Genomic DNA, 27,818 nt, shown 5'->3' with positions numbered 1-27,818 from the left:
GACACCCCTCTCTCAAGGGCCCCCAGTGACTTCTGCACAAAGATGCCCACCAACTCGGAGCATGCGTGAGGCCCGGGGAGCACGGCCGCCGGGACAGCAGGGCCTGAGCGTACTGACCTGGGGGCACCCCGGAAGAGATGGTGGACGAGGTGGGCACGCCGGCGCCCGCGGCGGTGACGGCCGCCACGTCGATGGTGTAGGTGGTGAGAGAGGACAGCCCCTGGATCTTGTACTCGAGTGTCGAGCTGTTGAGGGTGAGTGTGAGCCGCGAGGCGCTCTGCCCGTACACCTCCCAGGAGACCTGATAGCCTGGAAAGCAGGTGGGTCAGGGTCAGTCCTGGGGTCCCGGGAGCCAGGGCGGAGGTGGGCGCCCCCCGGTCATCTCAAGGCTCTGACTACAGCGGGGAGCCCAGTCGGGCCGCCAGCCCAGGGCCCATGCGGACGAGACTCGAGCCGGGCCCTCCATCTGGGCACCCCACCCACGGGGATGGCAGGAGGATGGGGCTGGGGTCTCTGCCAGCTCCGTACCCAGGGCAGGATGGGGGGTGGGGGGGGGCTGGGGGAGGAAGGTGGGGCTGAGGGAGGACGCGAGGGGGGGGCCGCCTGCGGGAGGAGGGTGGGCGGGGCTGGGGGGAGCATGGAGGGGAGCTGGGAGGAGGGTGGGGCTGAGGGGGGAGGGGGGAGGGGCTAGGGAGGAAGGAGGAGGGGCTGGGGGAGGAGGGAGGGGCTGGGGGAGGAGGGAGGAGGGGCTGGGGGAGGAGGGAGGAGGGGCTGGGGGAGGAGGGAGGGGTTGACAGAGGATGTATGGCCTGCGGTCCTCTGTGCAGCCTTCTTTCGTCAGAAAATGCACACTTTATCCGCATTTCCATTTTTATAAGCCGATATTTTCATCACATGGCGCCCTAAATCAGAGGCTTGCTCCTGGCTTGCAACTAATTTGTGGAAACGCTGCCACTTTTCCCTTATAAAATGATTGATAAAGCGCTTTTTGGCCGTAATGTTTCTCCCCTGCCCAGGCACGAGCGTTGCTTCCAGACCTGCCTCCCCCTTGAGCCTGTTTTCTGAGCGACACCGGGTTCCCCCCACCCCCCACTCCCACGCTCAAGTTCATCCGTCGGGGCCTGAGGATCACAATTCATTCAGCCTTGGGTCCCATCGCGATCTGGGGCTCAGAAAAAAGACCCAGGCAGCCCTGAGTCAGCCCCCGTGTGGGGGGTGTTCTGTGATTACAGAACACCGCGGCGCATCCCCGAGGACGGAGGCGCTGATGGAGGGCTCCCCGGCCGCGGCAGAGTGCTGAGAGCACTGTTCTTCTGTCTCCGGTCGTGAGCCCGGAGACAGAAGCACCGGGAGGCTCTGGGCTCCTCCTCACTCTGATGAACCAATAAATCCAGCGAGAGACTTGCACTTGCAGGTAAACAAGAATTTAGAGGAGAGCGTCTCGGGACTTCAGCACTTTGAAAAAAAAAATAACGCTAGAAGCCCGCTGCCTGTCAGCCGCCCCACAGCCTGCAGGCCTCCGCGGGCGGGGGGCGGCCCTTGCTGGAGTTGGGGGGCCGGGGCAGCAAGCTGTGGAGGACGGAGGCGGGCCCTGCCGCACACCAGCAGCCCACACTTACCTGAGCTGCACTCCCGGCCGCCGGGTCCCCACCCCGGGCCCACATGAACCACAGACTCCAGTCAGGCCCGCGGCCCTGGCTGCCTCCCAGGCCCCCTCCGCTCGCCGTCCTCCTCTGCACAGAGGACGGTGCTCACTCCAGAGCTGAGAACCTCCTCCCCACTTCCCGCCCTGACCCCTGCCCTCCCTCACCTGCAGAGGCAGGAACACCCCAAGGCGCTAAAATCCATCCGTTCTTTTTTGCCGAGTCAGACTTTTGGGACTAACTGCACAGTGAAGACCAGACCACCCAGCAGGGGCCGGGCAGTGAGGACCGGTAACTTCACACGCCGTGTCCATGACGTTCCTGCGATGCCTGGAGCGCCCCACGCGCGAATTCACTCAGCCTGGGACGGAGCGCTGAGGCTGCAGCATCATCGCCCGCCTCACGGAGGAGGGGACCAAGGCCGTGGCTCCTCACCGCCTTCCCAGCCCGCCGGCCCCTGGGAGCCCTGCCGCCCACGGCAGGCCGGGGAGGCATGCCCGGCCTGGGGGTCATCCGAGGGGCCTCCACTCCGCGAGGCTCAAGTCGGCCCCACACACACTGGACCAGAAGGCTGCTGCTACACACTCACGTTCTTATGTGTGCTGTTAACGTCACCACCTTGTCCACCAGACAATTTTCTTTGTCTAGAAGCTGTTCTTCATCAAAATTAATAAAACATAGCATCTTGTTCTGCGTGGCAACCTGCAGCCCAAACACAGCGCTTCCAGCACCCTCAGCAGAAAATTAGCGGGGCTCCACGGCATTGCAGCGGACAGTCTGGTGGGCGGCTGTTGTCGTGGATACAAGTGAAGCCAAACGGCACAACGGAAGGCCCTCACGTGCTCGGGAAAGGGCATGGCAAAGGCCAGCGAAAGCGGCCTGGCCTGAACGCCCGGCACAGAGGCCTGGAGCGTGGGCATGTGGTGGGCGAGGCCTCATGCAGGCAGGCCTGGCCGGAGTGCTCCTCGGCCGGGGCGGGAGGAGGGAGGAGAGAGCCCCCCACCCAGGGTGTGCTCTACCTGCTCCAATGCTGCCTAAGTGAGACTAATGACCAGAGGGGCTTCAGAAATGACTCCCTGTTGAGCTGAAGTAAATTCTCCAGGAGAGAGCAGTGCATCCAATCGCGAGCTGTCTGTCCGCGTCCTCCTGCTCATAAATCAGCGTTTAGGCGGGGACTGTGGGGGGTGCTGCCTGTACAGGGGGAGCCCGGGTGGAGTTCGCTGGGCGCCCCACGCCCCTGCCACCTCCTGCTGGCTCCTTCCAGGCACTTCAGGGAAGCTCCCAGCATCCAGTCTCCTACGGGGCGTCTGGGCCACAGAGCGGCCCGTGCGCATGGCTAGACGTTATGGCGCCGTCTGTCCGGCAGCTTCTCTGACCAGCACTGACGGGGCAGCTTCAGAGGGACGGTACCTGGTGCCCTGTAGACGCTTCCTGAAAGGGGCTCTTGGAGGCCAGGTGTGCCACAAACACAAACACGGTTTTCTTTTTTGTACTTGGTAGAATTCTCTCCATTCAGCCTGGAAAAGGCCTTTGGGGTGCGGCTGGCGTGCCCTGCGGGAAACCAAGTCCACTCGGGGGCGCTGCCCTGCATGTCTGAGCAGAGCATCCAGGGCAGGCAGGGTCCCACAGAAGGCAGGGGTCCTGGGAGCTGACCGTGGGGACACTGAAGCCGGGGTCCGGCCTCTGGGAAGGCCCCCGCCCCCTGCAGCCCATTTTACAGAGTCGGGGGGCGAGGTGAGGACAGAGCAGATCACGAGGGACAACCGCCCCCGAGGGAGGCGTGGTTGGAGCGGAGCATCTGCCTGAAGCGCTGACCCTCGGAGCCGCCACTGCAGACCTGCTTCCAGCCCAGGGCAGGACAGCTGGCTCTGAACAGCCCGAGCTGCAAAGGCCAAGTTCCATGACAAACAGTAGCTGTTGCCGGTGACTGCAAGTATTTGTTTAATAAAACACGAAATTGGGTTCATTAAGCCCTATTAGCTGTAGGAACTGATGATCATCAATCAGGAGTGTGGGCTGCGGGCGCCCAGCCTGGGGAGGTGGGCTCCACTCGGGGAGGCGGGGGGTTGACGCCCGTGGATTTCTCGCAAGGCCGGACGCTGGAAGGAAGAGGCGGGCGGGTGCTAGGAGGGCCCGGGCGGGGCCGAGGCTGCAACTGTCAGCGGGGAGGCCTTCCGGTGGAGTCTGTCCATCGAGGCGTCCGGGTCAGGATTCCGAAACGTACCCCTTTTCTGTGGATCCTCAGGGTCGAGCCAAGGAAGGTGAAAGGTCTGCCTGCCTCGCGCCCCGGTCCCTCTGAAGTCAGCGGCAGCTGCAGCTCTAACTCACGCTAATTCGGGCCACAGATGTCCCCACGGGGTTGAACTGGAAGGAATTCTTTCACGTGGGGGCTGCTGCTCAGCTTTCGGTGCTTCTGGGTTTGCTTCCCTCTCGCTGGTCTATCTGTCTTCCCCGCTTTGCGCAGCTTAAAGCCACAGGAAGCTGGATTCCTCTGGGCGACCGCCCTCCTCTGCTCCATGCCCGCCCGCCTTGATTTCACTTCTTCCACTCCCGGCCACAGTGGGGCATCTTCCCTACACGCGCAGCACTGCGTCCTCTGCCCAGAGGCCTCAGAGTATGAGCAGACTGGGCTTTGGAGGTCTGATTTCAGTAGGGAATTTCCCCCTTCCTGGACTTAATATCATTCACAGCTTCTTGAGGGCAGATCTAGATTCATGAGTCTATTTAAAAGTGAGGGTCAGAGGCGGCGTTGGCGCAAAGGTGCCCCTAATGGCATCTTCTAGATCGGGGCACTCCCCTCTAGGGGGTCTGCTCGGACGGAGCAGATGAGCCGAGGGCACCCTGCAGGTAGGCAGAGGGCGGGTTGGCACCGGGAGGTTTCCTGAGCAGCGGGAGAGAAGCGGGGAGCTCAGTGCAGGGACAGAACCCGGGCTGTGTGCGGGGGGCTGTGTCTGAGGCCCCGTGTCTGAGGCTGTGTCTGAACCTGCGGCTGGAGCCAGTCGCAATCCCAGGATCAGAGCACGCCGCAAGCCTTCGAATGCACCCGGTCTCTGCTGCGTTTCCAGCGGTTAGAGAGATGCGGACACAGAACCGTGTGAACACCGCATGGGACAGGAAGTTTGGGAGGCGGGCGGGGTACACTCAGATTCGGGCAGTGCCCCTGGCGCACGCATCCCACTGGGAGCTAACTGGTTACTTAGGAAGGAATTGCAAACATTCTTCTTTCAATGAATGCGTCTTCTTTCAAATGGCTGTTCACTTGCCTGGATATAATACCTATTAAGCTGTCTGCACCTAACCACTGAGGAAGCGGAACCCTCCGGCCTTCCCCTGGCCAGCGGCACAGTCCCTGGGAAGACGTGAAGCAAAGATGTGAAGCCTTCCCTTGGGCCTGGACGGGGAGCCTGGGCCGACCCCCGTGCTGCGTGTGGATGATGCAATTTAAGTGGAAATTCAGCCCTATAACCTGGAACGTTCTTCAGTAGCCTCTTCTACAGAATGAGATCAAGCCGTTCCCCTGAGACCACACTGCAGGAGAGGGAGGCGGGCCCTGCTCCCTGGACGCCCCTCACCTGCAGCTGCCCCCCGGGGGCCTGGCATCCGGGGCAGGGGACAGGCGTGGCTTGGCTGCTCTCCGGGAGCGGGCGGTGGGGGGAGGCGGGGGACAGGGCCACCCCATCATGGCGCCTGCATTTGGCTCTCCCTGCCCGCCCCAGCCCCAGCCTCCTCAGCTGTCACACTGCCATGATCTCAGCTGTCACCTCCCTGCACGGCCACGAGATTACAGCCCATGAGGGGACACACCTGGGGCACGAGTCTCCTGGGCACAGATGTCAGAGGCCTGTTCAACAAGCCCACGAGACTGAGCCTCCACACCCGGAGGCTGCAGCCTGACCAGGGGGGCCCAGCACGAAGCGAGGCCCCGGGACAGGTCCCTCCCTCCTCCACTGGCCCCGCGCCAGTCACCCTGCAGGCCGTGTGCACCTGGGTGCTGCCAGCCGTGGCGCCTGGAGCTAGGTCCGTCTCACTGTGTGGGGCAGATTTGCTTCTCCTTTTTCTGACCACAGAGACCCTTACCTGTAATGATGCCATTTTTCTCCAGGGGCTCCTGCCAGCTGACCTTGAGAGATGTGTCCAGAATCTCCGTGAAACTCAGGTGGCCCACAGCTCCCGGTTCTGGAAATGAGAACCAAAGACATCTGTTAGCATGTGGCCTGATTCTCTCCAGTTGGATTGGTGTGGAACAGTCTATCTGTGGAAGGAGGCGGGAGATGGGACCAAGGTTAGAGCCCTCAGGAAAAGCCAGAGAAAACCCAGAAGGACGGGGTCTGAGGTGTCAGAGGGGACCGGGCTACGGTCACATATATGATCTCTGTCGGCCTCACCCTGGCCTTGCCAAGAACTGCAGAAACCGGCAGCGGGAGATGCAGACGCAATCCCTTCTCTTTCTCCCGATTGGATCGAGTTGAACAATCGGGTGGTTGGACCCTGAAGGCTGCTGCTGACCCCAGTGTCCCTGACGCCTCTGCAGTCTTGTGTATCTGCCTTGTGTGGGGCCAGGAGGCCGGGCCGGCCATACCTTGTTGCCGGCCGATGCCTGCCAGCCTGATCTAAGCTGTAACCTGCACTTACTCTCCCCAGGGAGCCCAGGGGCAGGGCAGGTGTGAGAAATTTCCGGCAATGATTGCATGTTTCCCTAGAGTTTCCCTGACCATAGCCTCCTCCTAAGGCAGGAGGGCAGTGCAGCAGAGCTGCCGTTGGCTCAACGCCGGGCTCGGCTGGGCAGAAGCCTGGTCCCCTGCCGGCCGGCTCTGCGGTCCTTAGAGTGGCTAAGCCTTAGTTTGCTCATCTGCGAAACAGGGAATACAAAAGTAACTCACGCTGCAAGGTCATTGTGAGAAAAAATGTAATAAAACACGAAAGCGGTCAGCATGTCCCCGGCACCACAAAAACGCTGACTGACATGGCTGCCGTTGTTACCAGTTGTCAGTTACCATGCCATCAGAATATAGAGCCGTTTCTAAGAAGAGCTTACTGTCGGTTTGCCAAGCACCGGAGAGAAAAGGTCTGAAAGGCCAGGACGTGAGCTAAACAGGTCCGGATTCTCAGACCCAGAGGCATGTCAGGAGTCTGCTCTGACCCCGCCCCGCTTCTCCGGCTGGAGAATTCCACACCAGGCTCAGAGCAGGGATGCGCAGGGGCCAGCCCGGAGCTGGGTTCGGCACCCGGGTCTCCTGCCTGCCCTGGAGGGACTGCAGGGGCCACCAGGGGGCTCTGAGCCCATCGCCTGCTTCAGCTCCTCCGGGCTGAGTGCTCCAGCACCCCCACACCCGGTCCCCTCGGGGCCGCCTCCCCAGGAGGTGGGAAGAGATGACGGGTGACTATGCCCACAGTGATAGGTCACACGTGCCCGTGAGGTCCCGCTCTGTGCCGTGGGAGGTGGGCAGGGGGAAGGGGGCAGGAGGGAAAGGAGACCCTGGAGCACAGGCGCAGCAGTCAGACGGGGTGGGGGCCGGCGGGGTGGGGGGAGAGTGGGGGTCCCCTGCGTCCCGAGCCCCGAGCCAGGCATCATGGGGCACCTGGAGGGCACCCCTCGGGCCCGCAGTTCACCAGCCCTGCTCCGCCCGCCTCACTGTGGTGGCGTGCGCCGCCCCCCACCAGGCACCCCCTGCCCTTTTTCAGGAAAAGCGCAGCGGACACGTCAGGGGGAGGAAGAGGCGGCGCAGAGGCAGGCTCCGAGCGGAGACAAGGGTGCTCCTCGCCGGGCGGGGAACTGGCCTCCCCTGGACACCTCTGGGCAAGGCCACTCGGAGAGCTTTCTCACAATAAGAAAGCGCAGCTTTTTCAGCCTAGAACAGGAGAGCACGAAGTCGAGGGTGCCTGGTGTCTGTCCAGGGGCCGGGCTCAGGGATTCCAGCCGACCAGCCTCAGCCCTGTTCTGCCCACTGTCAACCTTGCAGAGACAGCAGGATTTTAAGGCGAATTCCACACCTGGTACCCAGTTGGTACTTGGACAAAGCCTCTGAACACACCTCGTGACTTTTTAAAATAAATGATAACAGCCTCAGCAAATTCACTCATCTGGGCGAAACTTTCAAAAGACTCTTTATGGATAAGCTCACACACTCTGACAAATTTCACTCTTTTGAGTGTGGAACACGGTAAAATAGGATGGCTGTCAAGACCCTCTCGTCCTCCTCCAATTCTAAGATTCCAGAAAGACATTCTGACGGATTTTTGAACTGACTTGTTCTTTTTTTCGATCGATAGAACAGTGAAGAAAGCTTTTTGCTCCTTTTATGTTCTCAGTGTTTCTGCTTCCTGGATTGCTGCCCAAATATGCTTGTCCTCTAGCTCTGCTGGAACCAGCTGGCAGCGTCTCGGCTTAAATTTATATTCTGTTTCCTCTCTACTGCACTGCCCACCCCCCACCCCCTCCCCATAGTTCTTATTTCATTAGAGCTTTGGAGAAGGAGGCCCGCTGCGTGTGCAGAAGTAACCAGGGCGCCATCTGCGTCGTCACTGTGGGGTGATGGGGGCCGCTTTGCTGGCATGCAGGGCCCCAGGTCCTGTTCTAAAGGCTGCACCCCCAGAGCTGACAGCAGCCCCGTATGTGCTCAGTCGCGCAGCAGTGTCTGACTCTGCACCCTGTGGACTGTAGCCCGCCAGGCTCTTCTGTCCATGAGATTCTCCAGGCAAGAATGCTGGAGTGGCTGACCATGCCCTCTCCCAGGGGAGCTTCCTGACCCAGGGATCGAACCCGCATCTCTTATGTCTCCTGCACTGGCAGGTGGGTTCATTACCACTAGCGCCACCTGGGAAGCCCAACAGGAAAGCTCCCGTCTTTCAGGGAGACTGTCCACGCCTACAAGGATGCTCTGTCTTTCTAGGTAGGACCGACAGGCTCCCTTTCTATCAGAAAATGGTGGTTCAGTTAGAAAGTCCTAAAAAGATGATGTCACTGCTACTTTCCTCAACTCTCAAGAAATTTCTCATTCCTCCTCCGCACTAACGGGGGGCCTGGGGCCTTGAAGGTCCTGCTCCCTGGCTGCCCGGCATTATGGGGTGTTTCTGCACCGCCTGTGTCTGTCTTTGTTGTTGTCCAGTCGCTCAGTCGTGTCCGACTCTTTGCGACCCCACGGACTGCAGCATGCCAGGCCCCCCTGACCTCCACTGTCTCCTAGAGTTTGCTCGGTCTCACGTCCGCTGTGTCTGTCTAACTGGCAACCACAGAGCTTTTTAAGTAAAGAATTCAGCCAGGACTCTTCTCTCGTTTATCTGAAGAAGTTCCCTGCTTTTGCCGCTTGTTATTTTTAGTAAGTGTCCTCTGGAAAGTAAAGCCCGATGTCCAGTTGGACCTGCTGTAGTTGGAGCTGAGATGCTGCCCTGGGCTCTTCTCTCAATAATGAAATGGAAGGAAATGTCCAAATGATGAAGAGCCACAAGGGGTGCCCGATAGACGCTCTGAGAATTCACTGCCACCTCCCTCAACTATGGGGGTGGGGGGGCTCCCCTCCCCACCCACCTGCAGTCATAAAGGAGACCAGCTGTGTTTCCTTCAGGGGAGAAGAGGCCTTCCTGCAAGCAGACCTCCCCCGCTTCCAGAGCCCCACCCCGGGCCCCCTGCTCGGCCCCTGGCACGCAGTCTCCAACCAGCCTCCTCACACATGGCGGGGCCAGAGCCCAGTCAGTCTCCTGCTTCTCTGAAGCCCCAGGGTCCCAAAGTGACTGCACCCACTTGGGTGGTTTAACTGCCAAGGACCTCATATTCAGACGCCCTGAGGTAGCACTGTTTTCAAGCCTTTCCATCTGTGGTGAGACCACACGCTTCAGTTATAGCCCCCAGCCTTTCCTGGAGAGCATGGTCACAGTCGCTAACCGCTGGACTCCCAGACCTGCTTCTTCAGGCCCTCTGCTTCCTCGGGGTGAGCGGGTCCCGACTGAGCCCCGCGTCCCAACCCTGGGCCTGCCTTCACATTCCAGTCATGGCCGTCACCACCTACCCGTCACCACCTACCCGTCACCCGAGCCGAAGTTTGTGGAGTCCTCCTGGAGAATCCCTTCTACCCACTCCCACCCCCGGGTCTCACCAGCCCCCAGTTCTTTGTGACACATCTCTAGGTCTCCCCCAGTGCGAGCCCCGCGTCTGGGATACAGGCTGTCATGATTATCCTCCTTCTCCCCAGACTGCATCACCTTTGCCTTTAGTCCATCACCACGAAACCTCCAGAGAGAGCTTTGAAACCATTCGAGCCACAGCCCTGCGGGAAGTCCTTCCGTGGTCCTGAGTGCCTAGACGGCTCTGTCTACAAGTCTTAACTGAGCCGTTGAGATGCCTCTGGTCAACTCCCAGCTTATTTCTCTTGGCTCACCCATACCCCATAGACCACACAAAGCTAAGCTGGGCATGACAGCGGCCCCAACCTCTTTGATGACTGAGGGGTCTTGATGAGACCCTTGGAGAGGGCACTCACTGTCTTCATGCGTCCATATGAGCTGTGGCGTGCTCGGGGGCCCGTCCCCGGGGGTGGTGAAGCACAGAACTGACGTGAAGTAAGCGGTAAACTTCTTCAGGTTGGTGATGTACCCATGGTGGACTCCGTGGAAATCTGGAGCAATGGTGACGACAGTGACAGCTTCGGGGACATCGTCCGGCCAAGCCAGAAGCTGGGATGGAACGGGGTTGAAAAAGAGATTTAATTTCATGCTTTCACCCTCAAGCCCGCACCAAAATTTTATTTTGCGATAATATGTCTTTGAGGAAGGCAAAGTCATTCTAAAATCTCACTGAAAAATATTGATTTTAAAAGATATCTCACAGACTACTTGAGTACAAATATGTATATTTATGGGCTTCCCAGACTCCGCCTGCCAATGCAGGAGATGCAGGAGACGTGACTTTGATCCCTGAGTCGGGAAGATCCCCTGGAGAAGCAGAGGACAATGCACTCCTGTATTCTTGCCTGGAGAGTTCCATGGACAGAAGAGCCTTGCGAGCTGCAGTCCACGGGGTCACAAAGCATTGGACACACCTGAGCAACTAAGCACATGTATGTTTCTATGTGCATTTTATACACATGTATATAAAAAACTACTCTAACTCACATTAGAAAAAAAAGACACTTCTCAAACTTTCACCTTCTCTTCACTTAAACATGTTACAGAACATATATATATTTAATATTAAGAAGTAAAGATGATATTACCTGTTATCTGAATGGATCTGTACAATGAAACATCAATACAAATATTTTTTCTGGATGGGCATGTACTCTGACTCAAAAAGAAGTCCTCAGTTCAATGCAAAGAAAGAAAGAAAGTGAAGTTGCTCAGTCGTGTCCGACTATTTGCGACCCCATGGACTGTAACCTACCAGGTTCCTCTGTCCATGGGATTCTCCAGACAAGAATACTGGAGTGGGTTGCCATTTCCTTCTCCAGGGGATCTTCCCAACCCAGGGATCAAACCCGGGTCACCCGCATTGCCGGCAGATGCTTTACCGTCTGAGCCACGAGGCAAGCCTAAGTTCAATGGGGATAATGTTAATTATCTATAATTTATCTCATGCAGGTTTTCTAAAAATGGATTTGGGGAGACTGATTATGAAAGTGAAAGTGTTAGTCGCGCAGTTGTGTCCGACTCTTTATGACCCCATGGACTATGGCCCTTCGGGCTCCTCTGTCCATGGGATTTCCCAGGCAAGAATACTGGGGTGGGTTGCCATTTCCTTCTCTGGGGATCTTCCTGACCCAGGGATTGAACCTGAGTCTCCTGCATTGCTGGCAAATTCTTTACCACCTGAGTTACCAGAAATACAGTATAAATACACATTCCCAAGGAACTCATTTTAATGTTTTGGCCACATTATGTATGAGTGTGACTTTTAATTCCTCTGACACCAAACATTTCTAGGGCTAGCTAGGTCTGAAAATGGACACACCACAGGACAAGGAGCGTGTTTATGTAGAAGAGTAAGCTGACAACCAAGCCACTGAATGAATGCCCCGGTCTTGCCAATAAGTTCTTCACTGATCAATATGATTTCAAAGAAACTTCTGACTGTAGCTACCTCTGGGAGAAAAGAAAAGACAGGACCCTAACCTATCTTTCTAGTGAAAAATAAGTGTTTCAGTAAGCTGACTCCAAATCGGGAGCCGGGGGGCGGGGGGCGGAAATGAACTGTGTTCTGAGGAAATAACACTCTCTGAATCTGAAATCATCAAGTTTTTAAGCAAACTAGGTGGAACCCTTGGGCTGAGCTGCTACTGCAGAAGATATGCGAATACACCACACTGCAGGTAAAATGAAGGCGGGCTCCCCGCCCCAAGCAGGAGATGCTTATCTAGAAGGAAAGGAGAGCGGTGCCTCTGGAAACTGCATGCAGGCACCGCCCTGAAGGTCAGAGGCTGCAGCTCAGAGGCGGCACAGGGCAGGCAGGAGCGCGTCTCGTCTCTGTTCAGCCCAGGGAGGGGCCCGGTCAACGGGTCTGGCTCCACACACGGAACTCGTCCTGCAGCAGCGAGGGGGCACCTCCTCGTCGTTACTCGGTAGGAGCCTCACTCAGGTGCGCCCTCTGCGCTCCTCAGAGAGGCCCGCCTTCCGGGAGGAAGCAGTCCGTGCGTGTGCTGATTCTAATCTGCCAGGACGGGTCTCCCACCCGTCATTTTAAATGGACAGCCTTTCTCAAAACCTTGCTCAGTCCTAGCTGAACTATCCTTTTTTTCTTTTTTTTTTGGCTGTGCTATGTGGCTTGCGGGATCTTAGTTCCCCACCCAGGGATTGAACCTGCACCCTTGGCAGTGAAAGCGCAGAGTGCTAACCACTGGACCACCAGGGAATTCCCATGAACCATCCTGTGGACAACCAGTAATTAGAGTTTATGAGTCAGTATGGCTGATGATAAGACCGTGGACGAAAGGAGACCCCGCCCAGGTCAACATTATCTGTAACTGGACGCCGTGGGTTCCTGATGAAATGAGGTGCGGGGGGCCCCTCCCGATCATAAGACCATGACGATGCTGGGATGGCCCCTCACTGGCTGTGACCCCAGGCGTACCTTGTATCCCTGGTTAATGCCGTTGATGAACTGCTGAGGCGGAGGCTTCCACAGGAACTGGATGGTCGTGGAGTTCACGGCTTCCACCTGCACGTTCTGCGGGGGCGCAGTCGGCACTGCTCCAGGGAGGTGGGGGCAGCAGGATGCCGGCAGGAGGTGGGGCGGCAGGGGGGTGGGAGAGAAGAGACCCTGAGCTGCCGCTCACGACTCACCGGCATGCTCGGCGCTGCGAACCCGGAGGGTGTTGCACGGTTTTGGCAGCTAATTGTGATGTTACAACAAGAAAGAGCTGGGCTACCCCTCACTTTCCATTGGAGAATTATTAAAGGCACAGGCAGAAGAGTGGACCAGGTCATCTCAACCCAGGGGTGAACCTTTCCCAGGGGACCCAAGATAGACAGCAAACAAACGCTTTCTCTGATTTTTTTTCAGTTAGCCAGCATTTGAGATCAAGGCAAGGTTTGATCTAGGCCTCTGCATCCCCTGTTATATATCATTCTGTTTTCAAGCCCAGTTATCCTTTATAGATTAAAAAAATCCCTTTTCACATGTACTGACTTGTCCATTCAGAGGCTAAATTTCTCTTTGTCTGCCATAGAAATCACCATTAAAAAAATTTCCACTTTCCATTTCTTTTATTGAAGAGCTATTGAGCCCAATTACGTGCCTGCCCAGAGGCCTCCAAGGAAGCCACATTCCTGGGGAGCCGCTCACTTTCAACTTGCCTTGTCACAGGCAGCTCCCTCTCGTGCACACACAGGTGGAGCCTCTGCTCCGGGCGAGCTGAAGGCTTCGGACCAGGAGACACCACACAAGGGCTGGGACAAAGGGCAGACCTTCCAGGGCGGAAAGGCCTTGAGAAGAGCGTTCACATCGGGGAAAAGGCATGCGATGATGAGAAACCTGGTGAGTGGTGACAGGATAACGGGCGTGGCTGGACATGGGTGCTGGGGAAGAAGGGGGCTCAGAAAGCGGACGGGTCCCTGTGGGGACGGCCCCAGACGCTGGACGCAGAGGTGGAGAGCGTACACGGAGGGCAAGGGGACATCAGCGGGCTTCTGGAAATGGCAGAGACAGGACCCGGCCGTCCTCGGAGGATGGCCTCTGCAGAGGGGGCAGGCCTGCTGGCTGTGCCGTCCAACTTTCTGCAGGACACGTGGGAAGATCCTGGTTCTTTAGGAACTTGTTTCTAAGGAAAGACAGCGAATCCCAGAGGATCCTTTGGCTCCAGGAACAGAAACAGAGACATGCGTCTCTTGGCACAGAACACGTGAGAGGACTCAGCATGGTCCTGTTGAAAATCACTGCAGCTTTCATTACACTCTTCTTCAAAATCTCCTGTCATCCGGCAGAGATGAGAAAGACTCACCTCCTCCCAGCCCTCCACTCCAGACTCCAAGTCACCCATCCGCTCCCATCTTCTCTGGCTGCGCTGTCTCTGGTCCCTCCCTCCATAAGACACCAGGAAGACTGTCCTCCTCACTTCCCACTCAGCCCCAGCCTGAAGTTGTGGACTGAAAACGGCCACAGGCATTATTGCACCGAGGGTGTAGGCCGCTGGGAAGCACACCCAGCAAACATGAGGAAAAGCTGAACGAACGATAAAGTCTTACCCTTTTGTGAGCCCACAGGGTCACTGTGTCTAAAATATGAGAAAAGAGGGACCCCCCCCCTTTTTAAAAATAGTTTAAAAGTAAAAAAATGGGAAAAAATACTTGAAAACACTAATTAAAATAAATCTGCTGTCATTACATTAATTTCAAAGTAAATATCCTACCAAGCAATAAGACTGATGATAAAGAAGCACATGACCTGATGATGACGTGATCTGTCCATCAAGACAACCCAACAGCCCTGAATGTGGATGCAACAGAGCTTCCAAGTACAGAAGGCAAAACTGACAAAACTACTGGGATAGGTGGAGACTTCAACACTACACCAAAAACAAACAAACAAATAAAGGCAGACAAGGCATATCAGTAAGGATCTTCAAGGACAGATAACACCACACAGAATCTGATCCACAGGATATTTACTTAGAAATCTACCCAAGAGCAACAGACTATACACTCTTTTCAAGCACACGTGGAACTTAACTGAGATGGACATATTTGAAATATATATGTCATACAAAACAAATCTAAACAAGTCAAAAATAACTGAAATCACAAAAAATGTCTTTTATGACTCAACAGAATTAAACTTGAAATTAACAACAGAAAGATATGTGGAAAGTCCCTAAAAACTTGTAAATTAAGGAACACACTTCAAAGTAGCCCATGAGTTAAAGGTGAAGTCACCTGGAAAATTAGAAAGCATTTTTAGTTTGATAAAAGGGAAAAACACAACATACCAAAATTTGGGGATTCAAAAGTGCTGGATCATCAAAAAAGCAAGAGTTCCAGAAAAACATCTACTTCTGCTTTACTGACTATGCCAAAGCCTTTGACTGTGTGGATCACAACAAAATGTGGAAAATTCTTCAAGAGATGGGAATACCAGACCACCTGACCTTCCTCCTAATAAACCTGTATGCAAGTTAAGAAGCAACAGTTAGAACTGGACATGGAACAACAGACTGGTTCTAAATCGGGAAAGGAGTACGTCAAGGCTGTATATTGTCACCCTGCTTATTTAACTTGTATGCAGAGTACATCATGTGAAAATGGCAGGCTGCATGAAGCACAAGCTAGAATCAAGACTGCCCGGAGAAATATCAATAACCTCAGATATGCAGATGACAACACCCTTATGGCAGAAAGCAAAGAAGAACTAAAGAGCCTCTTGATGAAAGTGAAAGAGGAGAGTGAAAAAGTTAGCTTAAAAACTCAACATTCAAAATAGTAAGATCATGGCATCTGGTCCCATCACTTCATGGCAAATAAATGGGGAAACAGTGGAAACAGTAAGAGATTTTATTTTGGGGGGCTCCAAAATCACTGAAGATGGTGATTGCAGCAATGAAATTAAAAGATGCTTGCTCCTTGGAAGAAAAGTTATGATCAACCTAGACAACATATTAAAAAGCAGAGACATTACTTTGCCTACAAAGGTCTGTCTAGTCAAAGCTATGGTTTTTCCAGTATGTTTTTCCAGTCATGTATGGATGTGAGAGTTGGACTATAAAGAAAGCTGAGCACCAAAGGACTGATGGTTTTGTACTATGGTTTCAGAGAAGACTCTTGAGAGTCCCTTAGACCGCAAGAAGATCCAACCAGTCCATCCTAAAGGACATCAGTCCTGAATATTCATTGGAAAGGACTAATACTGAAGCTGAAGTTCCAATACTTTGACCCCCTGATGTGAAGAACTGACTCATTGGAAAAGACCCTGATGCTGGGAAAGATTGAAGGCAGGAAGAGAAGGGGACAACAGGATGAGATGGTTGGATGGCATCACTGACTCAATGGACATGAGTTTGAGAAAGCTCTGGGAGTTGGTGATGGACAGGGAAGCCTGGCGTGCTGTAGTCCATGGGATTGCAAAGAATCGGACACAACTGAGCAACTGAATTGAACTGAATAAACACCCTTTAGATGTTTATATTAGAATCTAAACTTCAACTTCAAGAACCTACAAGAGAAAATTTAAAAAGAAGTAAAATAGTGAAGAAAAAGAGCAGAAATCAATGAAATAAAAATAAACAATAATAGAAAAAAAAACAATGAATCCAAAAGTTGTTCTTTTAAAAATCAATAAACTTCTAGCCAGACTGATAAAAAATAAATAGAAATTGCAAATTACCAACATCACCAATAACAGGAGACACCTCTATAAACTCTATTGATGCTAAAAGAATAAAAGGACATTTTGAGTATCTTCATGCTCATTAAGTCAACAACTTAGATGAAATGAACAAATGTCTTTAAAGAAACACAGTTCCAATCTACTCAAGAAGAACTAGATGACCTGGGTAGTCAAATAGCTATCAAATATTTGAATAGAAAATTAAACACTTCCAAAAATGAAAACTATTAAGCATATAATGTTCAATGGTTAATTTTACTAAGCATTTGAAGAAGAAGGAAATAAAAGACCTTCTAAAGCATTAAGCTGACACCAAAATCAGAAAAAGGTGAACATAAAAAGAAAGAAAAATAAACTACATGCCTGAGAACATAGATGCAAAAATCCTTAATAAAATACTAGAAAAATCAAATTAAGAAATATGTAAAAATCACAATTTATCCTAATTCAAGTAGCGTTTATCTTACAAACACAAGGCTGGTTCAACATCTGAATATTCATCAGGGTAATTTGCCATTATCAATAGAATTTAGAAAACATGATCATCTTAATCGATTTAGAAAACGTGATTGACAAAATTGAACCTCCAATAGGAACTAAAGGAAAACTGAAATTGAAAGTTGCTCAGTTGTGTCCAACTCTTTGCGAACCCATGGACTCCATGGAATTCTCCAGGTCAGAGTACTGGAGTGGGTAGTCTTTCCCTTCTCCAGGGGAATCTTCCCAACCTAGGGATCGAAGCCAGGTCTCCCACATTGCAGGCAGATTCTTCACCAGCTGAGCCATAAGAGAAGCCCAAGAATCTGGAGTTGGTAGCCTATCCCTTCTCCAGTGGATCTTCCTGACCCAGGAATCAAACCAGGGTCTCCTGCATTGCAGGTGGATTCTTTACCAACTGAGCTATCAGATTAAAGGAAAAAAAACCGACAACTACAACTCTCAAAGTAGGAACTAAAAGGAACTTACTAAACTTGCTAAGCATACATGCTGCATGCTAAGTCACTTCAGTCGTGTCTGACTCTTTGCGACCCCCTGGACTGTAGCCCGCCAGACTCCTTTGTTCATGGGATTCTCCAGGCAAGAATACTGGGTGGGTCATCATGCCTTCCTCCAGGGGATCTTCCCAACCCAGGGATCGAACCTGCATCTCTTAATGTCGCCTGCATTGGCAGCTGGGTTCTTTACCACTAACGCCACCTGGGAAGCCCAAACTTGCTAACAGGCATCTGTAAAACACCTGCAACTAACATTTTATTTAAGATGAAAGACTGAATGCCTTCCCCTAAGATGAGGAACAGAGCAAAGGTGTCCTTCTTACTGTTCCTATTCTGGAAGGCCAAGCTGGTGCAGTAATGCAGGAGAAAGAGACCAAGGGCATACAGATTGAAAAGGGAAACAAAGCCAAAAAAGCTCTCTGTTCACTGACAATATCACTGCCCGTGTAGAAAGTTCCTGAGTTTACTCAGAACCGAGATGAGCAAGATCACAGGATACAAGATCAAAATATTTTGAAACACAAGCAATGGAGAACTGGAAACTGAAATTAAGAATTCAGTATCAGTTACATGGCAGTTAAAACATTAAATAGATATAAATTTATAGGCAAGATCTGTATGCTGAGAATTGATGAAAGAAATAGAAAACTCTTGAGAGTCCCTTGAACAGCAAGAAGTTCAAACCAGTCAATAAGGGAAATCAACTCTGAATATTCATTGGAAGGACTAGTGCTGAAGCTGAAGCTCCAATACTTTGGCCACCTGATGTGAACAGCTGACTCCTTGGAAAAGACCCTGATGCTGGGAAAGACTGAGGGCGGGAGGAGAAGGGGATGACAAAGGATGAGATGGCATCACCGACTCAATGGACATGAGTTTGAGTAAACTCTGGGAGACAGTGAAGGACAGGGGAGGCTGGCGTGCTGCAGTCCATGGAGATGCACAGAGCTGGACACAGCTGGGTGACCAAACAGCAGCAGCAAACTGGAAACATCTCCAAAGCCCTTCAGTTGCTGGAGAGGAAAACCACACTGGCCTGTCCACAGATGGACCGCTGCTCACAGCGAAAGGGGAGGAGCCGCTCATTCTTGCCAACAACGCGGACAGCCTTAGTGCCAGACGCGGGGAAGGGCCAGACTCAACTGGCTACATGGCAAGCTGGGTTTTCCCACTTTCATGATTCCTGTAAGGGGAAGCTGGAGGAGAGGAGACAACCGCGCCAAGGGCTGGGGGTGTGGGCAGAGCTCTACTCTCCAGGTAAGCAAGTTATACCCCAGTAAACCTGACTTTAAAAAGGCAGGAGATCCTTGATGCCCTTTCTCATGTAGAGGTGCTGTTTGAGCCACTTCAATGCAGACTCTGTGACTGTTCTGACCAAGAGAATATGACCCAGGCCTTAATAAACCAGCAGCTTCCACGCCTTATCTCTAGAACCATCCTTTCTGCGAGTCCTGAGAGGAGAAAGGAGTCTGCTGTCCCTGCGGCCACCATGCTGGAGCGGCTGGGTGTGGTGCCTGGGGGGCAGCCCCAGGGTGCCTGGCCTGCCGGCCTTCTGTTCAAGGCACCCAAACTCTCCCCTCTCCTGACCCTCAGCCGCCAGCCCAAGGTACCGCCTCTCCGGATCCCATTCCCAGCTTGTAAAACCACGAGATACGGTACAGCGGTGCTTGCCTGCAAGCTCCAGGTTTATTCTGCGGCAATGGGTTGCCCGGACAATTTCCGCCGTGTAAGAGAGGCGGAAGGGGTGGGAGGGGAAATAAGGAGGGAAAAGGGACAAAAGAATATGAAGGGCTGTTGGGAAAGAACTGAAAAGGGCCGTGACTCCTCGGAGAGCTCACGTCCTCATTCTTCGCAGGCTTAGCTCTGGGATCTCCTTTCCAATTACCGACTCTGAAGTTCCATAAAACTTTCCAGTCAAATGTGGTTATATTCTCTAAAACAAGACCACACCGATCGAACACGTTAAGAAAACGGCATTTTGCATAAACTAAATGAGCAATAACTTCCTGCTGTTCCTCACTTTGCTTTGCATCACGTAAAAGCCACACTGAGAGGCCCTCTCACCAAGGTCAGCGCCTCCCCGCCTTCCCCGCCCCAGGGGCCAGATACCAGGCGTCCCAGCCTGGCTGACCCAGCTAAGAAGGCAAGCTCCCTTCTCCTCACGTCAAAGCTCACAATTCTCCTCAGCTCTCTTCTGCTCTCAGATCCTTCAGCATCTCTTTCTCCTAATTACTGTCATCAGAAGTGACTCACAAATTTGTGGACAATGGGATTAAAAATTCCCTCAAGTGAGAAAAAGACCTACAGCCCGTAAATCCTTCTTGACAGAGCTTCAAATAAAGAAGCTGCTCTGGTGGAAAGGTCTTAATTACGGAGGAGGGTTACGTAACCCCAGGCTTCCGGGAAAGGCATGGCTCAGACCCTGAGGAGCCGCTGCTCTCTGCAGGAGGGTGGAGGCCCAAGCATCCAGAGCTGGGCTGGGCCTGCGACCCTCCTGGGAAGCGGTGAGGCCTCCAGGGGCATTCTCTCCCCAGATAATTAGCACCTGAAGCGCCTTTCTTTCCAGGCCGTGAGGAGGCCTGGTGAAGTGACAGGGATTATGCTTTTCTGTGATTTTCACTGCTCAAAAAATAAACAAAATCCATTTTCACCAGATAATTCCCCCCAGACCCCAGTGAGGACACACGACCTAGATTCCCTGGACACTGCCTCAGTTTTCACAGTCAGCGACAAGGAGCCCTGTGCGGAAGCCCCCAGCTCTCCAGGGTACCTAGCAGCCAGTTTTTGTGAATGGAGAACCGCACCAGTGGCTTTAGACCCAGAAGTCCTCTTCCTCCAGAAACGTTTGCAAGTTGTAGATAGCACGGAGGCCTTTCCAGGTTCCTGAGGATGGATTTCTTGGAGTGGCCAGTAGAGGGCGGAGTGGGGGTACAGTGGTCCAGTCAGGGTGCCGCCACTGGGGTCCCCCCAGGCCAGGAGATGCTGTCAGCCTTTCATTGTAGTAAACCACTTTTTATGGCCACTCAAAAACATACGACTGTTGAAATTACATTTGAAAACTATACGTGTGCATTACATACATTGTTGAAGTGTGTGTGCTTAGTCATATCCAGCTCTTTGTGAATCCATGGACTGCAGCCCACCAGGCTCCTTTGTCTATGGAATTTTCCAGGCAAGAAGAGTGGAGTGGGTTGCCACTTCCTCCTCCAGGGGATCTTCCTGACCCAGGGATCGACCTGGCGTCTCTTGCGTTGGCAGGTGGATTTTTTTTTTTTTTTTTAAGCACTGAGTCACATGAGTATTTAAAAATAATAACCCACATGAGTAAATCAACTCATTAGAAAGAACTACAGGATTTGACAGCTTCAAATAATTTATTTTTGAAAATATTCTGGATAAGGTAGTATACAACTGTTACGAATTTTCCAGAATTTTAATCCTTAATTAAATAAAAAGGAAAATATCAATATTGCTTACTGCATGCTTCTTATTTTTTTCTGATTTTTTTCCAAGCCAATTTATTTGAAAATTTTAAGAATGTGTTCAATCACAACTATTTGAAAAGCTGATTTCTGAAGTTACTACATACACACAGTCCGCTTTTTTATTCTTTATATTTAAACATGTGTTGCTGCGTTCAGCTGCCAAGTCATGTCCAACTCTTCGCGACCCAACACGCTGCAGCAAGCCAGGCTTCCCTGTCCCTCACCATCTCCCCGAGTTTGCCCAAGTGCATGACCATTGAATCCGTGAGGCCATTCAACCACCTTATCCTCTGTTGCCCTCCTCTTTGACTCAATCTTTCCCAGCATCAGGGTCTTTTCCAATGAGTCAGCTCTTTGCATCAGGTGGCCAAAGTATTGGAGTTTTAGCTTCAGCATCGGTCCTTCCAAAGAACATTCAGTGTTGATTTCCTTTAAGATTGACTGGTTTGATCTCCTGGCTTTCTGAGGGACTCTCAAGAGTCTTCTCCAACGCCACAGTTTGAAAGCATCAATTCTTCAGTGCTCTGCCTTTATCATCCAACTCTCACACCTGTACATGACTACTGGAAAGACCAAAGCCTTGACGAGATGGACCTTTGCAGGCAGTGATGTCTCTGCTTTTTAACACACTGTCTAGGCTTGCCGTAGCTTCCCTTATCAGATGGTGAATCTAACAAAATCCAAGACTCTACGGTCCCACCTGCTTTTCACTTTGTGAAAGAAATGGGATCAGGACACCACTTTGACAAAATAATTCTTCAGAGGGATTAAAGCTGGTGCTGTGCATCAGTGCTCATCAACCTGCGATGGAAGTGACCTTGATTTAATGATCTGGACTGGGTTTGTCACTGTGTCACCTCACGTGCCATCCATTTATCTTCTAACAGTTTTATTCATAAACGGAACTTTCCTATTTTAATTTCAAACTGAAGTCTACCAGGTGTCCGAGAGTTTTTGTAAGAGTTTGTGAACCAAGTGTTATTATTATCATTGTTGTTAAAGTTTTTAGTGAATGGGTCTCACTTTGAAGGTCTGTTGAAGGAAAAGCTATTGGCACCAAAAATAGCTATTAACTGACACTCTTTAGCACCTGACTGGACTCCACAGAGAACTCCCCAGACCATCTATACTAACGTGTATGAGTGACATACAATCAGTTTTATAATTCTAAAGAAATCAGTGTTTGAACTCTAAAGAAAAATTATTAAAATGGGCAGCAGTATCTGTGTAGATATATACAAATGCCCATTATTTTAAAATACTTGTTGTGAGAAATGTTTGATCAGATTCCAAATCCAGTCACATTATCACAAAAGCTGTTTGACATTACATGTTTGTAATGTCAAAATGAAAGGAAGAACTGTTAACCTAGGGAAATATTGCCCCCTTAAAGTGTAACTTAAAGAGGGCAAATTGTCTCCATTCTGGTTAACAGTAAGACAGAAGTTTCTCTTCACTGGGGAAAAAAGCGATAAATAATCTTCAGGCACTCACGACCACCTACTTGTGCAAATGGCTTTCTTGTTAATGGTTACTTTCAAATCCTTGACGAGGTTATCATTAGAAGTCTTGATGGTAAAAAAAAAAAAAAAAAAGAAGTCTTGATGGTATCTGAACGGCACCATCTGAAGAATAAAACCACAGATTGAATAAGTTGTGTTCACCCATTGAGGTCAAGTTTCTCACTCAAAATTTTGAGATTTTGATTGGAAAGTTTCATACAAATTCAGCATGTAAAAGTTCCCCTAGCATTCTCCAAAGTTGATCAATGTGGCTCTGAAAACACACACTGTTACGAATCCACGGACTGAAATGTATTTGGAACACTTCGATTCATTGCAGTTATTATTATTGATTTTCACATTATCCCATCTTTAACGAGTGGGAGCCTCTTTAGAGTGGCTCAGGGGTCTTCCTGACAAGCTCTCACTGGGGCTTGATAAGCTTCTTCACTTTTTGGAATTATATATCATATTACGTTATATTATATACCGCCTGCTCCTGACCTGGAATCTCCCATTCAGCCAAGAAAGCCTGTTTATTTGGGGGTTACTGGGAAACTCTGGGCTACTGGGTTGGTTCTCATTTCCAGGCCTTTTTACAAGAAATTCTTTCTTCCCTTGAGGATAAAATCATCATACTTCCAATTCCAATTTAGGGTTTCAACTTTGCTAAAAATCTCAGTTCCCAGTGACAGCCACATAGTACTTACTTGCTTTATCTCACAGCACTGACACAATCGTGCCTTAAAAACACCGAATCCAGCACATCCATCCCCATGGCCGCTGAAAGCTGCAGATCCTGTTTCCTCCAGTTTTTGATTTTGGCTCTGTGCTAGGGATGGGCAGTCAGACCATCACATTTCAAAGTTACTTGAAATAATTACTTTCCATTTGGCTAAGTTCACCAACTCAACATACAGCTATGTTCATTTGTCTCATATTGCCTTCAGTTTTTTAGAATTTCTGTTATAAATGTTTTAAAATAACTTAGTTTTATAAATAGATGAGGGTTTTCCAGGTGGCACAGTGGTAAAGAATCCACCTGCCAATGCAGGTGATGTGGGTTTGACCCTTGGGTCGGGAGGATCCCCTGGAGCAGATCATGGCACCCCACTCCAGTATTCTTGTCTGGGGAATCCCATGGACAGAGAAGCCTGGTGGGCTACAGTCCGTGGGGTTGCAAAAGAGTTGGACACGGCTGAGCATGCAGGCACACATGAATAGATGAAGTATATTTACATGGCTTCAGAGTCAAGGAGAAGCCTAGCTTCTGTCTCTGTACTTCCTTCTCCTGTGGGTATAGTTCCAGCCCCCCACAGTCCTGGGGTTCACCAGCCTGTCCTTGAAGGAGCCCACTCACTGCTCCTGACAGGTGGCCACTCGGCGGCCAGTAGGGCTTCCTGGACCCCTTCCTTCTCTGCAGTCCCCGGCGCCCAGCCGAACACGTAAAGGGACCTGCCTTTCCTCTCCCAACCACTGCCTGTCCATGCCTGTCTCCCTCCTTGCCCACAGAGCCACTGGACCGTCTGAGAATCACAAATCTATCCAGCTGGACTTGGTTCCCAGGGGCCAAGTAAACACCCTGCTGCTCCCGTTTCCTGCATGACGGGATGGACAGAACTGCCTGTGCTGGGCCCCCTCGCTGCGGAGCCCCCGAGTCCTCACCAGCCCTCATGAAGAGGCAGCTGGAGCTGGCCTCCAGGCTCCAGGGGCATTCAGCCCAAACAGGATTCCATGGCACTGGACCTGCCCTGATTCGGAAACGTGTCATTGACAAGACTGGTCCCAGCTCTCCTTGGATCTGTGCTCAACTCACCTCCCAACTCTCTTTATGGCAACAATCGGCACATCCTGTCCCTCCTCCGCTATCACGTGGCTGGTCGTGTGTCTGGAAGAGCAGCGTCTGGCTTTTATGTTTCAGCCTGATTCCAGCCATCAATCTAACACCGCAGTTTATTTTTATTTCTGATTCGGGGACAGAACATCTGAATGGCTCTCTCAGCTGTGACACCTGCAGGTTTGACGGGCATGTCGTCTCCACCCCCTCCGAGTCCCTGAAAGAAGTGCTGAGTAAGAAAAGCCGTGAAGGGTGACGGGTTCTGCAGCTGGAGTCACCTTCACACTGGTGGTCCTTCAAGTGAACGACACTCTCTGGGCAAAGCTGAGTCCTCGGGGTCCGCCCAATGACTTTATCACCCAATCCACCGTTCTCCATCTCAGCCACAAGGCTGCTGATTGAGAGAACTGATAAGTAAATGAAGCAATAAGTGGAAATCAAGCCACAGAATGAACATAACATGTGAACCTATCAACTCGGCAACCCTCCTCGAGGTTGGTAGAAGGGTGGCCTGTTCTGAGTGACCCAAGGTGACTCCGAGTCACAGTTTTCCACCTTTTCTTCCAGGAATGTCTACTGCTTTTCACAGCCCACAGAATTTGAGACTGTTGGGTCAGCACTTCTCCTGAGCCAGTCTCTGCAGCTGGAAAGAGAGACACCGGTTGGGCTCACGTTTGCTATTTCACTCAAGTACTCAAACAACATCATGCAGATTATGCAAAGCTGATCTGCAGGACCCCCGAGTAAATTCTAGACTATCATTACAATCCATCGTCTCTGCAATCTATGTAAACAGCGGAAATCGGTTTAAAATAACAGTTAATCAGAAGAAATGTGCACGGGTCATGGAGCTACCTGATGTTTGGGGGATTCACAACATGTCAAATAAAATTAATGAAGTGACACCGTGAAATGCCAGCAGGAAGATTCACAAGGTCTCCTGGGCCAGGTGGGTGTGAGCGTCCAGGCCTCCGTGGAAAGTGACTGACGTCTGCCTCCTTCTTCTCACCCCGTATCAGCTGGAGGAATCCAACCTAAAGATGCTAATGGCCCACTGACAATGCTGTCAAATCAGCTGAATTTAGTGCAGAATGAGATGACAGTGCATCGCTCAACATACATTTCTGTAAGCTAACATGCTCATGTGTATCTACTTGAGATGCCATAGCGACTTTATCTGTTTCAAACCATGAAACCTCAGTGTCCCGCACGATGGCGGCTCATTTCTCACTGCCCTCAAGGCAAGGTCAGTTTTCCTGGTTGTGGGCAGCCTGGCATGTGAACACTCAGGGCCTCCCTCGCCTAGAAAAATGTCTCTTCACCTCTGCTCATCCTCTGTTTGCTGGGGATGGAGCTGCTGGAAGGATGGCTGGTCCCAGCAGTGTCCACGCCATGGAAGGACGCCCGATTCCTTACGTCTCCACCACAACCACGCACCCCGATTCTCCTTATCCTGAACGTGTATGATCTCAGGTATCGGGGACTGAAGAGTCAGATGCCCAGAATTCACGGGCGTCTCCCTCTCCAGGTGAGCCTACACCACTACCTGCCTTTCAGAGAGGGGAGAAGCAGCTCACGACGTGGAGGAACCACGGGCTACAACTCTGCTGTGTGGACAGATATATTCCATCTGCATGCTGGGCGGTGTCATTAAATCCGGGGCGCTGAAGGCTATGGCTGAGTTCTTGTGCCGTGACAGTGCTCATGGTTTTGGTGCATCTGCACGTCCTCCCGTCATTGAACAGTCCTGACACTTTGTGAGGATAACGGATCTTGCACAGAGAAGCTCAAGAATCCTTTTTTAAGTGTCCTGTGTAAGAAAATACCTTAACACTGAAAAAGTTTTGTGTATCCCTTTCCAAACTTGTTTTCCCCAATTCTTTATGCACCAGGCACTGAGGGGAAAGCCTTCGGGACCAGTCTGCAGGCTGGGATGGCGCAAGGCCAGCAGGCCCTGGGTTCTTCTTCCAAGACAAGGAGAAGAGAGAAGGTTGGGCATCGTGCTGAACACGGACACTCACTGGCCTACTGGTGGGAACTGAAATAGAAACAGCAGGCGTTCGCCATAATCAGACATCTATTTATGCTTCACTGATTGATGTATCAGGCACCGTGCTTGGGTTTGAGGGTATAGATGTAAATAAGATCGATCAGGTGCAGCCCCTTCCTTCAAAACTTTTCCAGGCTTGTAGGGAAGCCCAGTCTGAACCTCACAAAATAGTGCGCTGGTCACAGTGTTGGGAGTCCCCAGGTGGTGCTAGTGGTGAAGAATCCGGCTGCCAATGCAGGAGATGCAAGAGACTGGGATCAATCCCTGGGTCGGGAAGATGCCCTGGAAGAGATCTCCGGTATTCTTGCCTGGAGAATCCCATGGACAGAGGAGGCTGGTGGGCTACATGGGGTCACAAAGAGTCGGGCACGACTGAAGTGACTTGGCACGCGGGCACGGTCCTCTAAGATGGGTGTGATTGTTCCCTGTGTGTTTCAGTGGCAGCTGAAGGGCAAGTCTTCTCTCCCACAAGGCCGTCTGCAGACACGGGTGTTGGACTCCACCTGCCTCCAGCCCCCGAGTCTCGGCTTCGTGCCCAGGCTGGCCCAGCTCGGTGCCCACTCAGACCCAACCCTGTTGGGTGTTTCATTGCAGTATCTCCTGTGGGCACCCGGCTTCAACCTTGACCCTGAAGTGAATTACAGGCCAGCTGATGCCTGTTCTGAAAGGGATTCGTGGCCAGCTAGACCAAACACCCTGTATTGCTTGAATTCAGTGTTTTTTCAAACTGCAGGCCACTACTGCATTAGCAGCAGACCAGAAACTCAGCTTAGTGATCACAGCCTGCCTTTGTTAAAGAAGGGAAGAATGAGACAGAATGGAATAGAGCAGAAAATATTAAAAACTGTCATACACCGTCAGGGTAGTTATTGTTCTGTGAACCTTTCGTTTCAGTTGTGTGTGTGAGTGTGTGAGTCTGTCCTGGGTTTCCATGTAAAATAGACTTATTGTGCCTATTTTTCATCCTGGTAAAAATATATCCACAAGCTATTGCAAACCCACTTGAGAACTGAAAATCTGGAAGCAATTTTTGCCCATGTTTATATGCACAATGAGAAGGAAAAGCATAAATTTGAGCACCTCCCAGCATTTTCAACTTGTGTGACCTTTGGAAAGCTGGTTACGTCTCTGAACTTCTATCCTCTTCTCTGTAAAACAGGGACCATGGTGCCTCTCTCACACGACGGCAGGGGGATGGCCGCAGAAGGCAATGAACGTAAGTGGACAGTACATAGGACAGTGAAAACTGGCGTACAGTGGTTCCCCCCAAAGAATTCGATTCCTATCCTTTCCTGAAAGGTCTCAAAGACCAAGTTAGGCCCATACCTAAAGGAACACCTCGCATCACTTTGTTCACTTCCTATTGGGTGTTTCAGGTGATGGTGGGAGAATCTGCACATTAGCCTGTCTGTGGGCACAGCCTGAGGTCTAGAAAGTCATCAGGACTGAGAAACAAATCTTTTCGTGCCGTGTCATTTATGCTACATTGAGAATTTCCCAAGA

The 27,818-nt window shown here is 51.5% G+C and overlaps 1 protein-coding gene across 2 annotated transcripts in view; it reads right to left on the bottom strand.

Moving 5' to 3' along the window:
* The window catches only part of SDK1 (sidekick cell adhesion molecule 1), a 715,166-nt gene that overhangs the window by 108,624 nt on the left and 578,724 nt on the right, over window positions 1-27,818 (bottom strand). For both annotated transcript variants that reach the window (XM_065923726.1, XM_065923727.1), the window contains exons 18-21: window positions 12,700-12,815; window positions 10,118-10,310; window positions 5,721-5,819; window positions 118-309 (exon numbers count right to left, since the gene is read on the bottom strand). In XM_065923726.1, coding sequence (XP_065779798.1) covers window positions 118-309; window positions 5,721-5,819; window positions 10,118-10,310; window positions 12,700-12,815 — 600 coding nt within the window. The remainder of the gene's footprint in view (window positions 1-117; window positions 310-5,720; window positions 5,820-10,117; window positions 10,311-12,699; window positions 12,816-27,818) is intronic.

Source organism: Muntiacus reevesi, chromosome 2 (genome assembly GCF_963930625.1).
Source record: "Muntiacus reevesi chromosome 2, mMunRee1.1, whole genome shotgun sequence".
Lineage (NCBI taxonomy): Eukaryota > Metazoa > Chordata > Mammalia > Artiodactyla > Cervidae > Muntiacus > Muntiacus reevesi.
Note: the sequence above shows the minus strand (reverse complement) of the source record. Positions and strands in the feature narration are given on the sequence as shown.